The sequence below is a fragment of the Aristolochia californica genome, unplaced genomic scaffold (assembly GCF_029961685.1).
Source record: "Aristolochia californica isolate CCGP_79_NKW_82.1479 unplaced genomic scaffold, dmAriCali1.0.hap1 SCAF_10, whole genome shotgun sequence".
Taxonomy (NCBI): Eukaryota; Viridiplantae; Streptophyta; class Magnoliopsida; order Piperales; family Aristolochiaceae; genus Aristolochia; species Aristolochia californica.
The window spans coordinates 24,089,726-24,103,733 of NW_027181771.1; the positions used below are offsets into that span (position 1 = coordinate 24,089,726).

Consider the following 14,008-nt stretch of genomic DNA (forward strand, 5'->3'; position numbering starts at 1 on the left):
GGGTTTTTATTTCCCAAACAGAGTCGCAGTTTCCTCCAGAGACTCTATGCGCAACATCTCTATTTCGGTAACATAGATGAAGTCTTCTTGCCGAGGGAATCTATTCGCACACCATCTCTGATTTGGTAACAGAGTCATGCGCAGTGGACCAGGCTCCACATTCCTCAACAATTCTCCCACTTGGAGACTGGTACACCAACTGGATCTCCCTCTTCCTCAAACATGATATCCTCCACCTCTGCAACTCATTGCCCCTATCTTCATACTAGAAGACCAACTTAAGCTGCGCACAACTTCAATTTCTCAGGAGTAACACCCTTTGTCAATATATCAATAGGGTTCTTCACTAGTGCAGGTTTTGTCAACTCCCATGTCTGATTCCCTAACAAGGAATCCATCTAATCCTTCATGGCCAGCTCCCACTTGCTAGAATATTCACCTTGCAAGGTTTCTTCGTAACTCTGTGGTTCTCCACCATCTGTCAACAAAATATAATTCAAAGTAGGTGAGAAACGTTGTGGAGGACGATTAGTCCTTACTGATTTGCGAACTGTAGCTACAGGAGTGGACAACTCTGGATTTGACTGTAGAATAATAGGAGTGGGAGCACTAGACCCACTCTCCTCGTCACTCACATCTCTACACTAAACTGTGGCCTCTGGTAGGCCATCCAGTCTGACAAAGTCAGACACCTGAGGAGTTGCTTCAGCAACTGTACTGGACTTGTCCTTGTACACAATCTTCTCATTGAAGATCACATTCTTACTTCTTATAATCTTCCGACTCTGATACCAATTGTTAGGAAAAAATCGTTGATGACAACAAGACAAGTAACAAGTAATTATGCACAAAATAATATTTTACGTGGTTCAAAAAATTGCCTACGTCCACGGGAGCTTTAGAGGATTTTATAGATCAGTTGAAGAATCACAATACAGTTTGTTTCTCACACAGAAATACAACCCGAGAGAGTCTTCTCTCTTTGTCATCTCAACGAGTTTCGGTGAGACCGAAACCTCTCCCCACTTCGTCTTCCTAGTGCACACACATGTACCGATACAAAATCCTGATGGAGTGCCGTAAACCTCTTTGTTTCGGTAAGTCCCAGACTTTGTTTTTTTGACAGCAACATCAAACAGCAGCACCAGTAACGGCAACTGCAACAAATAGTAACTCCAGCAATGATGATGGCAACATCGTCATTCTTCTTGAGTCTCTCTTCTGCCGAGAGATTCTGTTTCATACTCTATTTCTATTTCGGAAACAGAGTCGAAGTCCTGCCCTACAACACCAGCAACGGCGACGACAGCAACATCATACAACAGCTCTGGCAGTGGCAACGACAACGGTGTCGAGCCAATAGAGTGCCAGTTAAATCTTGCCTTTTCTATACTTTTTGGTAACTTTCCAGTTTCCACCCCCACTCGCAACTCTCCACGCAATTCACGAAAGAGCACACGTGGTTTGCCAACAGTGAGGAGACTTGCCATTCCCTATCGACCACCCAAAGTACGTAATAGACGTACCTTTTTCCCGCCAAAAATCTTTTCACAATGTATACTATGTGCCCTCACCCCCTCTTTGTCTACGCAAACGAGAGATCACAAAAAATACAAAAAATTATGATTGTTCTCAATAGTGAACAAACAATGAAATGCAAGACTCTTTACGTGCAATGTCCTTGTTTTGGCAATAGAGACGAAGTCTTCCTGCAAGGGACTCTGTTCACACATCGTCTCTGTTTTGACAACAGAGTCGTGTGCACATCGTCTCTATTTCGACAACAGAGTCGTGTGCAATGGACCAGGCTCCACAGTCCTCAACAAAGACATCTCACTTGAAATTCTTTCACATCTACCCAAGAAATGACAGCTCAAGTGTGAAGCTATTTTAGAGAAATGGCAGAATATTATCAAGAAAGTTAGCTTCTTTCACTGCCAAATCAATTGACATCGGTTTTGTCTATCGAAAATACTACGACTATGGCTTCATATGTGAATGTATGTTTTGTCTCTTGGACGACAAAGGAGCACTCACGCTCCAAGATTCCCTCGTCTTCCCTTCACATCACAATGTCAATAATATGGGTTCATGTAATGGGGTCATCTTCTAGTGCAAGAAAATCCATACTAATCTCAAGCTTAGTTACTATCTCTTCAATCTCATTACCAAGCATCTCATGACTCTTCCTCCACTTCCTCCTTGCAGAATGGCCCATGACCCCTTTGATAGTTGTTTCCCTTTTTTAGGTTTAACCCATTATTAGGTAGTTTCCCATAGATAAAAGGATAGTGAGCCTGAGTTTGGATTGTATGTTAAATGGGATTTGGACAAGAAATAAGCCTGAGTTTTATCCATCAACGGGAGTTTGGATAAACAAGACGTTCCTCCGCAAATTCCTGGAATTTTGTCTACCAAGATTGAAGGTATGCATCTTGGGTTTCTGATTTTCTTTTTATGAATTTTATATTATTTTAGAAATTCTGATTTACATTTGGAATCTTTCGTCTTGATTAAAATTCCATTATTTTTTTTTGTTAAATGTTGTCTATGTTTTTATTCTGCTATAAAAAAAATAAAAATTTACGTGTCGTTTTCGAGTATAGGAGGATGTAGACTTAAGATGAGGCCTTATGAGCCCTGCGCTTCTTCGATAGCCAGTGGTGGCACGTGCGACTGACAATACGTTGTGTGCCTAGCGAATCTCAATCACGCTGGATCTCCCCGGCTAGACAGTGTTTAGGAGAGGTAGTGATGTTTCTGAACAATGTCCCCGGCCAAACAAGATGACTGCACTGGTGCGCCAGAGTAGGTTTCGCTAAGTGCGCTAGAGGTGCCAGCATGTTAGTGGGAACAGATGCGCCCGTGGGAAGAAAATGCCCATAGCCAGCCATCAACTGTCGTTCGGGTCTGCAGAGGGGATCATCAACGTGGGGAGACGAATGACGGGGCTCGTTGTGTGCATTGGTGTCGAATCATCGAAATTTTGTGTGCATTTTCTTCCCGACTCCCGGTTGGTCCCATTCCTCACTTCCAGTCACCTGGAGACCGGCATTGCACAAAATTGATTCTTGGTCGAGAGACGTTGCTTCGATGGGTGGCAATGAACACCAGCCAATACGTGAAAGCGCAGCCGAGAGGAGTAGTCACAGAGCACTGAGAGAGAGACGCTGTAAAGGAAGCATGTGTACACCGACGTGTTGTGCTCGTCGGACGCACACCGGCGACAATGGCACCTGAGGAAGGAGACGGCGGTGCGGGGATGGTGAGTAGAGTCCCAAACGGACGAGACGTCTGGCTGTCAGCAGTCGAGAGCGGCGCGAGAGAACAGACCAGAGACCCGTGTTGTGTGCGCCGGTGTTCCGTGCTCTCACTGGAGTGCAGCCAAGGCCAAGAGCACGACATCGTGCTCTCCGACTGTCCCACACCACTGTACGCGCAAGAGCACCAAACATGCTCACGGCCCATCCAAGCCCAATGTTATCGTTGGATACATTTAATTCATATATAAATAAAAGGAAAAATAGAATATTTTAGTTTTCATTCTTTTTCATTTTAGCGCATATGGATTAAAAAATTGGATATGCATATATGAATGTTTAATTTGCAAGTGTTAGTTAATTTTTATCTGTATAAAAATTTATTTTGGGTTTATGTATACTTAATCTTCTATGCATATTATGATTGACCTAAATATAAGAAATAATAATTGGCATAAATTTTAGTCAATTATTTTGATGTCATATTTTGGTATACATTTGAATAATAAAGTAATAACCACAACATGGGTGTTTTTTAACATTTTATAAAGTTTTTCAGTTAAAGCTAAATATTTTAGTGCTTGGATTTTAAAATATGATTCAAATACTTCATTACTTGATTTATGGGAGTTTTTAATTTGATTTTCATATCATAGAAGGCTCAACATCTTTGTATTGAGTGATTGATTAGTAGACTTCCTAGCATTACCAGCTTTGCAGCTGTATTTTTAATGTCTTTTAGTTTAATAGTTATTCATTAGAGCACCTAAAGTTTTGGTAGATTCACCTTATGATTGAGTGTAATCTCGTTTTGAGTTTCATTATAATATTTGTTTATCAAGAGGCTCAATTGTGCTTTAACTTAGACAAACAATCCTTGCATTTGTAAATGATTAATCAAGACTTGAATAAACTAATCGGTAACTACTGAAAATCCCATAATTAGATATAAGTACTTATACCTAATAGCTGTTGAAGGTCTCATCATGAGGGCAAGAAGTAGCTTTATGTCCATGACCATTAGCATGATAAGAAGAGGTTTAATCCGACAATAGGATCATAAATAGCCAAAGGAAGGAGAAGACTATTGAACATGAACAATGTACAGCATGGTTGAGAATGAGACTAACCTGGAGAACCTAGTGAAGAGAGACTAACCTGTACTAGAGCCGAAAGCCATGCAGAAATGGAGAGGAAAGTGGGGCGACTGCTTATGTGAATATACAGGTTGTAGCGTCTCAGCGGAAGAACCTGTGACCTGGCAAAAGTAAAAGGGTTTCACAACTGTTAAGCTCGTCAAAGCTTTCAAAAATGTAACTCCGCCAACCAATCTTAACCTGCTCTAGTTGATGCTTTACCATCTCTGCTTGTCTCTACAACTCGTTGAGATCCTCTAACATTTTGATAAATGCAGAAAGTGCTTGCTTAAACAAAAAAACATTACCTGCCTAAACCGATAGAAAGAACCTACTTCCTTCCTTCCCAAACTCCATGAGAAGTCTCCACAGTAGCCTGTAATATATAGAAACCTTTAAAAATGGGAAGAAGAGCAGACGGGGGAGGATATAAGGGTAATATTCGTCCTTATTAGGTGGTTACATCCTCCCAATTGCTGGTGGGCCTCGTCCTTCTCGTCCCTCGGGAACTCCGCTTCCAATCCTCACTACTTCTCGCACCAATCTGAAGTTACCATTCTTCATTACGCCTGCTAATTATTGCCTGGAATTGTTAATCTAAAGTGGGAAATGGGCCTACTCAATTCATTCTGGTTTTTGAACGATTTCTTTTATTTCCTCGTTAAAGCCATTACATTTTTAACTAGTTGTATGATTGAGTTCCACTTGAAATCAATATTAGTGGACTCTTTTACTCTCAAATCGTATCTTACATGCTAGTATGTTTATTTATGGAGCATTTGAAAGGACTTGCAAAGCATTGAAATGTGAGGATAAGATTTCAAATCTAAGTATTTATATGCATGTACTTTGAGATATATCAATGATAATTGGTCAACTACGGTGAACTAGTAATAGTACACAGTGGGATTGGCTTTGTGTGATTTGAAAGCCAATCCCAAATTTATATTGAAATTATTTTTAAATCATCATTATTAAGTATATTGTCAAATCAAGTCAAATACTATTTTGAATTGTTGATTACATTAAGTAGGTATATAGGATTAGAGTACCTGTTTGTTTGTGTTTTGATTATTAAAATCTACTTATTGAGAGGTAATTCACAATGAACTATATTATAAGCAATCATAGCAATTTGAGTCAAGCCATATGTAGCAAGACCTTGTTCACCCCAAAGTGTTTGGGAGAACCTATTGTGGTTGAGTAGAAGATAGGAAGTTGTATTTTCTGTTGTGTGAGAATAAGACCTTGTGTAAGTAGGTGGTGCTGAAAATCCCTTAAATCTAGGCTTGTGTAGCCTAAGTTAGCTACTGAAAAATCCTTTTGTGGGTCTAGGCCAGTGTACCTAATTAATTGTTCCAAATCTAAGTGAGAGAGTGGTATGTAAGTTAGTTGTTGTGGTCAATTAAGTAATGTCCCTATGTGGGCTATATTTCAATTAGCCTTAGAGATGATTTGCTATAGATGTCATAGGACAACCCAAGATTAGTAGAGCCTTAAGGTGGAAATCATTTTGGATTGTGGACTAGCATTCTACAGAAGGACTATGAACCCTCTAAATGTCATGTGTACTTTGTTTGTATTGCTTCCACATGTACCTTGATCACTTTGCTTGAATATTGGTGTTGTACTTTAAATTGAACCAACCCTCCAACCCACCCACTTTAGGTTTGTTCTTCATCATACCTATTCGAGTTCTAATACACTTGATAAGAGATTTTGATTGTCTTAGATGAAAACAAAGGTCCCTAATAAGGTTGTAATTTTATATTGAACCAATCATCAACTTAGAAGTTTGAGGAAGAGTAAGCTCAAAGCCTTCTCCATAAATCCATGTTTTGATGATAAAAAAATAAAGGCTATTGATGTTTTTATTTTAAGTATGCACAAAGTATGAATTTCTCAAAAAGAGTCAACTGCACAAGAAAGGAGTCAAGAACATGAATGAGTAGAAGGTTATAATATTCAAAGTTGCATTGCCTAACTCAATTGTAAGATGATGAAGTCGAGCACATATCCATGGAGCTGACTACTGTCAACAAAAAATTTTAAATATTCATTACAAGCAATAATTTAAAATTTGATGGATTTGAGCACATGATAGATGGAGTCGAGCACATGTCTCTGGAGCTGAATATAATCAGCAATTGTTAAGAAAGGAGTTCAAAAGTCGTTACAAACAATGGTTGAAAAGAAGAGTCGAGCACATCTACAAACAGCCAAACACAAACTCAAAAAATTCAAAATTCAAAAAATATCAATTTAGAAATATGGAGCCGACTGCATAATTAGGGAGTCAAACCCATGCACTCAACAATAAGCTAAAATCAGTCAAATCTAACTTACAAAAGGTTTTGATTTAATTAAGGAGTTGACCGCTATAGGAGGAACCAAGGTATAGGATTTTATCTCCACTCCAAGGAGTCTACCTCTTGTAGGAAAACATAAGATGACTAAACCTGAAAAGGGTCATTGGATCAAATGGGTTCAATCCCAAAGCAAAGGACTCAACCCCATGTTCCAGAAATGGAATTTCAAGCATATCAACAGGCAATATCTTTGGTTGTAGACCTCAAAATTTTGTAAGTGTTATACCAAAATGACATTTAGCACAAATATTTTATTTTAATTAATTTTTCATATTTTTAAAATTTTATATACTAAGTTTTTGGCAAGATCTAGAAACAAGCCAGTAAACAAGTAACAACTACTTTTTTTTAATAGAATTTCAATTCTATAAATGCACAAGCCTTCTCTAGCTTTAAAAAGCATCTTAGTGTTGGCCCAAGTGGCTTCTCAAGAGGGGGTGAATTGAGAATATCAAATTAAAATTAAGTTGTACGTGTAATAAAAATTCGTGCATAAAAGCAATTCAATGTAAATAAAACATGCACACACCATAGGAGATAAAAGAATTTTTGTTATCGATGTTCCCCTATCAGTATTCACCGCTCACAAACCCTTGCTTGGGATATTCCATTATTCAAAATATCTAATAGCCAGAATTATATAAACAAATTTTTATCTCTCTTTAAGCCATGTGAAGCTCAATACATGCTTTTACAACACCGATCTCCTCAAGAGATAGCTGCTAGATTCTAGCTCTAGCTAGCCCTTTCTATCTAGATTCTATAGGTTCTAGATGAACATTTCACAAATTTAAGAAAAAATAAAAAGAAAAATGTACATCCTTAGTAGGTGAGATCCTTCTCCTTGAGAGATCCAAACTTCCTCTTCCTTGGGAACACTATGTGAAGTGATTGAAGGAGCTTGACTATATATGAATGCGAAGATGGGATGGAAAGAGATGTGAAATTTCAAAAAATATGGCTCAATCTTTCACTCTAAAACACTTTTGAGACATTTTACAAGATTGAGAGTAAAGGCTTAATATATTTGCCACTAAATGTTCATTAACTTCTCAATACATGGTTTGGTGGAGTATTTATAACTTCTACAACTCAAACTCATTATTTTTTGCCTATATGCAAAAATTGATACTTTGATTGATCGATCGTTGTTAAGTGATTGATCGATCAATCAATCATAACAACTATTTTTCTGTTAGACAGTGACTTATTGATCGATGGACTGATTGATCACATTGATGTAAAAAAGTTAAGTTTACTTATCATTGACTAGGAGATGATCGATCAATTAGAATTCCCTTGGGCTGTGCAAAACAAGTACAATCAATCAGTGCATTTCTCATGATCGATCATGCTTTATGTCCCTGACTGGCAAGATTCTGTTTGATATATCAATTAGGTGGGATGCTTGATTATTCCATGTAAAATTTGCTTGCCAAGGCAGAATTGATTGATCAATCCAAAAGGGATGATCGATCATGCTTTATAGCATGGAATTACCATGTTCTGGATGATGGATCAATCGACTATGGTTGATTAATCATGCTTTATATTTCTGGCCTGCATACTTCTAGATGATCGATCATTGGTAGAGGTTGTTCGATCATTCCAGTGCCAGTTCAACTATGTTGACATTTTAAGCATCAGAATATTTTTCTCTAAGTGCTCTGTGATGTTTATGATGTTCCTAAACATGTCTATATGCAATTGATGACCTAAAGCTCAAATTTCACAATTGTAATTAAAGAAGGGAGATTAGGAATACTCTCTTACATTGTGACTAAGTTTGGACATTTGACTTTTATATTTGAACTCTAGTCTTCTCATTGTCTTCTTCCTTGAGAGTGATTCTTCAAGAGATGTCTTTCAATGATGTTTGAGGTTGTTGGAAGATATGATGTAATTAGAGTGTCATTGATGTAATATATTTTTTTGCCTCTTCTTGACTTTTACTAGGATAATTGTAATATTGTTACTCCATAACCCCATTCTTCCTCCTTTTTTCTCCTCAACGTGTGTTCTCTTCTTTACCCAAGATGGTATCTGAGCAGTGATTGATTTTCAGGACTCATTGCTATGGACTTCTTTGCCGCTCGGATTATGAGGTATTAAGGCGTTGTTCGGTGTTGAAGACTTCATTGGCGTTTTGTTTGAAGAAGACTGCCCATGCTGATCTGAAGAAGATATGCTCCCTCTATTGACTTCTCTATGAAACAATAGATATATCATGTTGGTCCTTGGCACCTATTTCATGCAAGAAGTATTTGTTTCTGGGTATTTGCTTCAGTAAGATTGGTGTTTCTTATTTTTTGAAAACAAGACCGAAGCTGGAAGACAAATGTGATAATCTTCGGTTGATTATCCGCTACTGGTTGAATGCTAATTTACTCTACTGGTAAAGTTTATTTTTATTCCAAAACTTTTGTTGTTTCATCCACTCTAAAATTCAGAATGATCAGTTTGCTACTGCTGTAAGAGAAGCAGTATGAGATCCTGGAAAGCTAATGTGTTAGATTATTTTGTTGAAAACTACTAATGATCATTATCTGAATTCTTGTGAGGCTTGACAAATTCTGGAAATTTGCTCGAATTGAAGATTCAATTGCAAAGCTGGAGCATCCATCTGCTAATCTTGGTTCCACGTATGCTAATAATCGATTGTTTGCAGAATAATCTCTCTGGTTGTTGTTGATTAATTTGTTAATAATCCAAGAAAAACAAGATTACTGCTTCAATAACTTGCTCTATTTTGGCCATCGAAAGTCATTACTTACTATGTTTGGTCATCAGTGATTCTGTTGTTGGCAGATTTTAGTATCACGTAGCATGCTAATCATCCTGTTGGCTGGTATTCTACTAGACCTCACTGATTGATCTCTGAATGAGCTAGCATTCCTGTTGGACTTTGCTGATTATTCTCTGGACAATCTAGCATTCTGTTGGCATCGTAATTATTGACAAGTTAGTGATTTATCAAAATTAAGGATTGAACAACATTGTTCCTTATCTTGGAAAGCTCTACTTTAAGCTATCTTGGCAAATTGCTGGATTGACGGCATTACGCCATGGTGCTGCTTGGCTTGGATATTTTAAACTAGAAAGTTGTTGTTTTCGTATCTTTCTTTGTTTTGCATTGCTATTTTCGGTTGGAACCTTCGTTGTTTCTGGCTTGTCTCCTTCGCTGGCCTTTCCATTATCTCCCGAGCCACCTTGAAGATTTAATCATTGTTTGGAAAGTTGTTTTTTTACCAGAAGGCCCACTTAATCTTTTGATCTTCTGCCAGTTTTTTATCTGGTCCAACACTGGCAGATGGAACCATTCCTTCAGATAAAAAAATCTTGGTCTGTGTTTCTTCATTTAGAAAAGTGTTGAGCATATGGAGGAAGTCGTGGCTGGTTTGGCAACAGAGTGTTTTTTCTTCGATTGATAATTTGATGTCCGAAGTATCTTTATTCTATATCTTTGCTTACTTTAATCCCAGTTGGAACTGAAGATCTCTATTGTAGTTTTGGACGTCTCTGTAATTGGATTAATCCTTATTATTCAGGCTTCATCAAGTTGGCTATGTATCTTGCTGGTTGGTATCTTCATTCAAAAATTTTCTTGATTGGCAGCTTCATTGGCTAGTATATTCATTCAAAAGTGATTTCAATATGAGTTGGAAGTTTATTCGAAGCCATGAATCCCAGCCAGTAGTTTTATTCTGAGCCATGAATCTCAATTGGTTTATTTGGCTTCCATCTGACTTCTGAAACCAAGGTTGGGGCACGCCAGGATTGTGTAGTTCAAGGCACGAGTGACACTTCAGAGCCCCTAACATTTGCTTGATAATACCGAATCAAGTTCCATGCTTGGGTCTCTTGGCTCAGCCTGACTCGGACCAGGTTAACTCAGACTCATGAGCCCATTCTTCGGACTTTGAGCCCATTATTCTAAATTTTAGCCCATTATTTTGAGTATTACTTTTTGGTATAACCAGATTGGTCTCTTCACTCAGCTTCACCCAGAATCTTGACTTGGGCCCTTGACTCGGTGTGACTCATTTTATTTTTACTTGGATTATCATCAACTTATTACTTGGTGTACAACTTCCTTATTCAAGGATGGACTCATTGTAGTTTATTTCATGTGTCATTATTAAGAACTTTCATTATTCACCAGTTATCCGTTACTATATAACTGCATATTTGTTACGTGTTATTTGGGCATTGGCTCATTACCGCAACTGCTATTGTGTCTTTTTTATTAGGACATTATTATTGAAGAAGAAATCCTTAGTTGCTTGCCTCGGATTCATTATTTGCTAACTATTGTTGGCATTGATTCGTATGATGATGAATTTGAATTACTTGAAAAAATAAAGTACATGATGACCCCGACTTCTTCATCTTATCTTCCTCATTAGCTATATTATCCTTTTATTATTTGGCAGCCTTTCTCCTACCATCCTTTATTTGACTCTCACTTACCCCCTTAGCACTAAGGTGAAACGGTTCCCATTTAGGCTTATTGTTCAAGTAGGTCCAATTAAGTCCATGTGGATTAGTTGAAGTGGACAACAGGTTGAAACTATATTCTTGGCATTGAAATAAATTTTGTGTTTCTTTTCTAGTTGGAAAGTATCACAAGGACTCTCTCTTACAAATTTTTGATCTGGTACTCCTCTCACAAGATTCTTTTTCACTAGTTTGTTCAAGAAATTTATTCCTATATGTCCTAGTCTCTTATGCCATAACCAAGATTTATCCATTTTTGCACCCAAACAGAAGGCACTAGTTGAGGGTAAATTGACTATGTTCACTACATAGAGATTTCTATTTCTATGTCTCTCTAGAACTAGTTCATCATTTTCTTTATTTACTAAGCATTTGTCCTTTTCAAATGAAACTTTGTTTCCTTTATAAAAAATTGACTAATGTTAAGCAAGTCATGCATCAACCCTTCTACATAATACACATCAGATATGAAAGAGGTTGAGGCACTTATTTTACCAATTCCTTTTATGGTACCTTTGTTATTGTCTCTGAAACGTACATGACCTCCATCTTTGGGATTGAGTTCAATGAACTTCTTCTTATCACTGGTCATGTGCCTCGAGCAACCTCTATCAAAAATCCAAAATTTTTTTGGTGCCTTGGCTTGGAGACATACCTATATCACTGTTGAATTTATGGGAAAGATAAAACTTTTTTTACTTGTTGTAATCAGTGTACAAGAACCTCTATTTATAATAGAGGAAGGTAGTAGAGTCCAATTACAATAAAACTACCTTTGTCCCAATTACACCCAAACTCTAACACTGAAAGATAAGTCCTAGCATAATTAAATAACTCAATATAGATATAAGACAAACCTAACTCAAACTAAAACTCTTCTAGGACGTGACCATTAGATAAAGATACTTTCTTGAGTCCTTCTTGATCTTCCAACTGATGTGATAAGGATGCCAACTCATGGTAATCGTTGTGGGTCCTACTTATTATGGCCTTGGGCCCATCTTGTGGGCCTTCTTTGGTTGTTTTGCCCATCTTATTATACTCTTAGATATGTGCGTCTTCCTTGGTCGTGTGGGCTTGAGCCGTATCTTCCAACAATCATGAAAAGTTTAATCCTAAGAGATCCATTTTAGGTTGGGTCCCTTTGGGATAACATTTGAGGTTCTAGCTTATTTGGGCTTCCAAACTTGTTTGCCCAACTTCTTTTGGGTTACTACATCCTTTTTGGTTGATTTGGGTTTGATGCCTTTTTAATTCTTAACTTCACAAATGTGATCATAGTGACTCATCTCATTGCAATAGTGACATCTAATGTGAGGAATGGGAGAAAATTTATTGTTTTGCTTTGTACTATTCTTTCCAACTTTCTTCTTAGGTGTGGATTTGAGAGAGAAGTTTGACTTGATGTTCTAAGTCTAAACTTTTCTTTTCAAATGCAAGTCAATCACATGGTAGCTTGTCTATCAATCCATTTAGTCTTGAGGCATTTTCTATATATATTTCATTAGCTCCCTTCATGACAACAAGCTCTTCTTGGAGCCTTGCAATCTCATGTAATTGAGCATTGCATTTTTCTTTATATTTGTTTAGACAATGAATAGACTTTTTTCTTCATCCCAAGCTGAGATCAAGACTTTCTTCTTTTTGTTCTTGGGATTTTTGCTTGTAGATGGGGTTCTTTCTTCAAGCTTTGGATATTTGTTCCTTCTATGTCCTAGTTTCCCACACTCAAAACAAACATTAGTTTCCTTAGAGAATTTGTCATTTTGAGTTCTATATTGGCTTTTTATGAAATTCTTCTTTTTCCTATAGATTCTTTAAAGATGTCTAGTGATGAAACTTACGTCATCAGAGCTTTCTTCACTAGAGTTACTTTCAACACTCATCTTGGCCGTAAGAGCAATTTTCGAAGCTTGCTCTTCCTCAACATCTTGAGGTTCCATCTCATAAGTGAGAAGGATTCACAGTAGCTCTTCTGAGCTTATAGTTCTAAAGTTATCATTCTCATGCAAGGTTATCTTCCTCGTCTCTTTTGACTTTGGAAATGCCTTGAGTAGCTTGTCATTTTGTCTATAGAAGGAAGTCTCTTCTCCTAGATTGTTCAACTCATTAATTATATGAGTGAACCTAGAGTTCATCTCAGATATTGACTCACCTAGTTTCATTTTAAATTCATCGTCTTGGGCTAGCAATAAGCTAATTCTAGAGTCTTTTACTCTAGTGATTCCTTCATGTGTGACTTCTAGTTTATCCCAAATTTTCTTGACAATTTTACATGTGGAGACCCTATTGAACTCATTTGGTTCTAGGTTTAAGGCCTTAGAGATTGTCTTGAGCTGCTCTTTGTCTTTCCTGGTTAGCTCATTGAATTCGTTTTCAATTGGAAGGCCATATTCAAGTTTTTGAGGCTCAAAAGGACCATTCTTGGTTACATGATATATTTCCAAAATCATAGATTGAAGAAAGAACTTCATTCTTACCATCGAATATCCATAGTTTGTTCCATTGAACATAGGTGGCTAGTTGGCATATTGTTCTTTGGGAAGGAACAATTGTCTTGAGATGCCATTTTTTTTTTTTTTTCAAAATCAGGAGGATTTTGATTTCAACTCAGTGTTTGGCCCACTATGATACCAATTGTTGGTTCAATGGCTTCTCAAGGGGAGGATAAATTGAGAATATTGAATAAAAATTAAGTTGAACGTGTAATAAAAAATCATGCATAAAAGTAAATCAAACCATACAT

The 14,008-nt window shown here is 37.3% G+C and overlaps 1 protein-coding gene across 1 annotated transcript; it reads right to left on the minus strand.

Annotated features, from left to right (window-relative positions):
* Positions 1 to 13,223: 13,223 nt before the first annotated feature.
* On the minus strand, positions 13,224 to 13,775 carry LOC137942963 (uncharacterized). Its single transcript, XM_068788678.1, has one exon. It carries the CDS (start codon positions 13,773 to 13,775, stop codon positions 13,224 to 13,226), a length of 552 nt encoding a protein of 183 aa, XP_068644779.1.
* Positions 13,776 to 14,008: the final 233 nt, after the last annotated feature.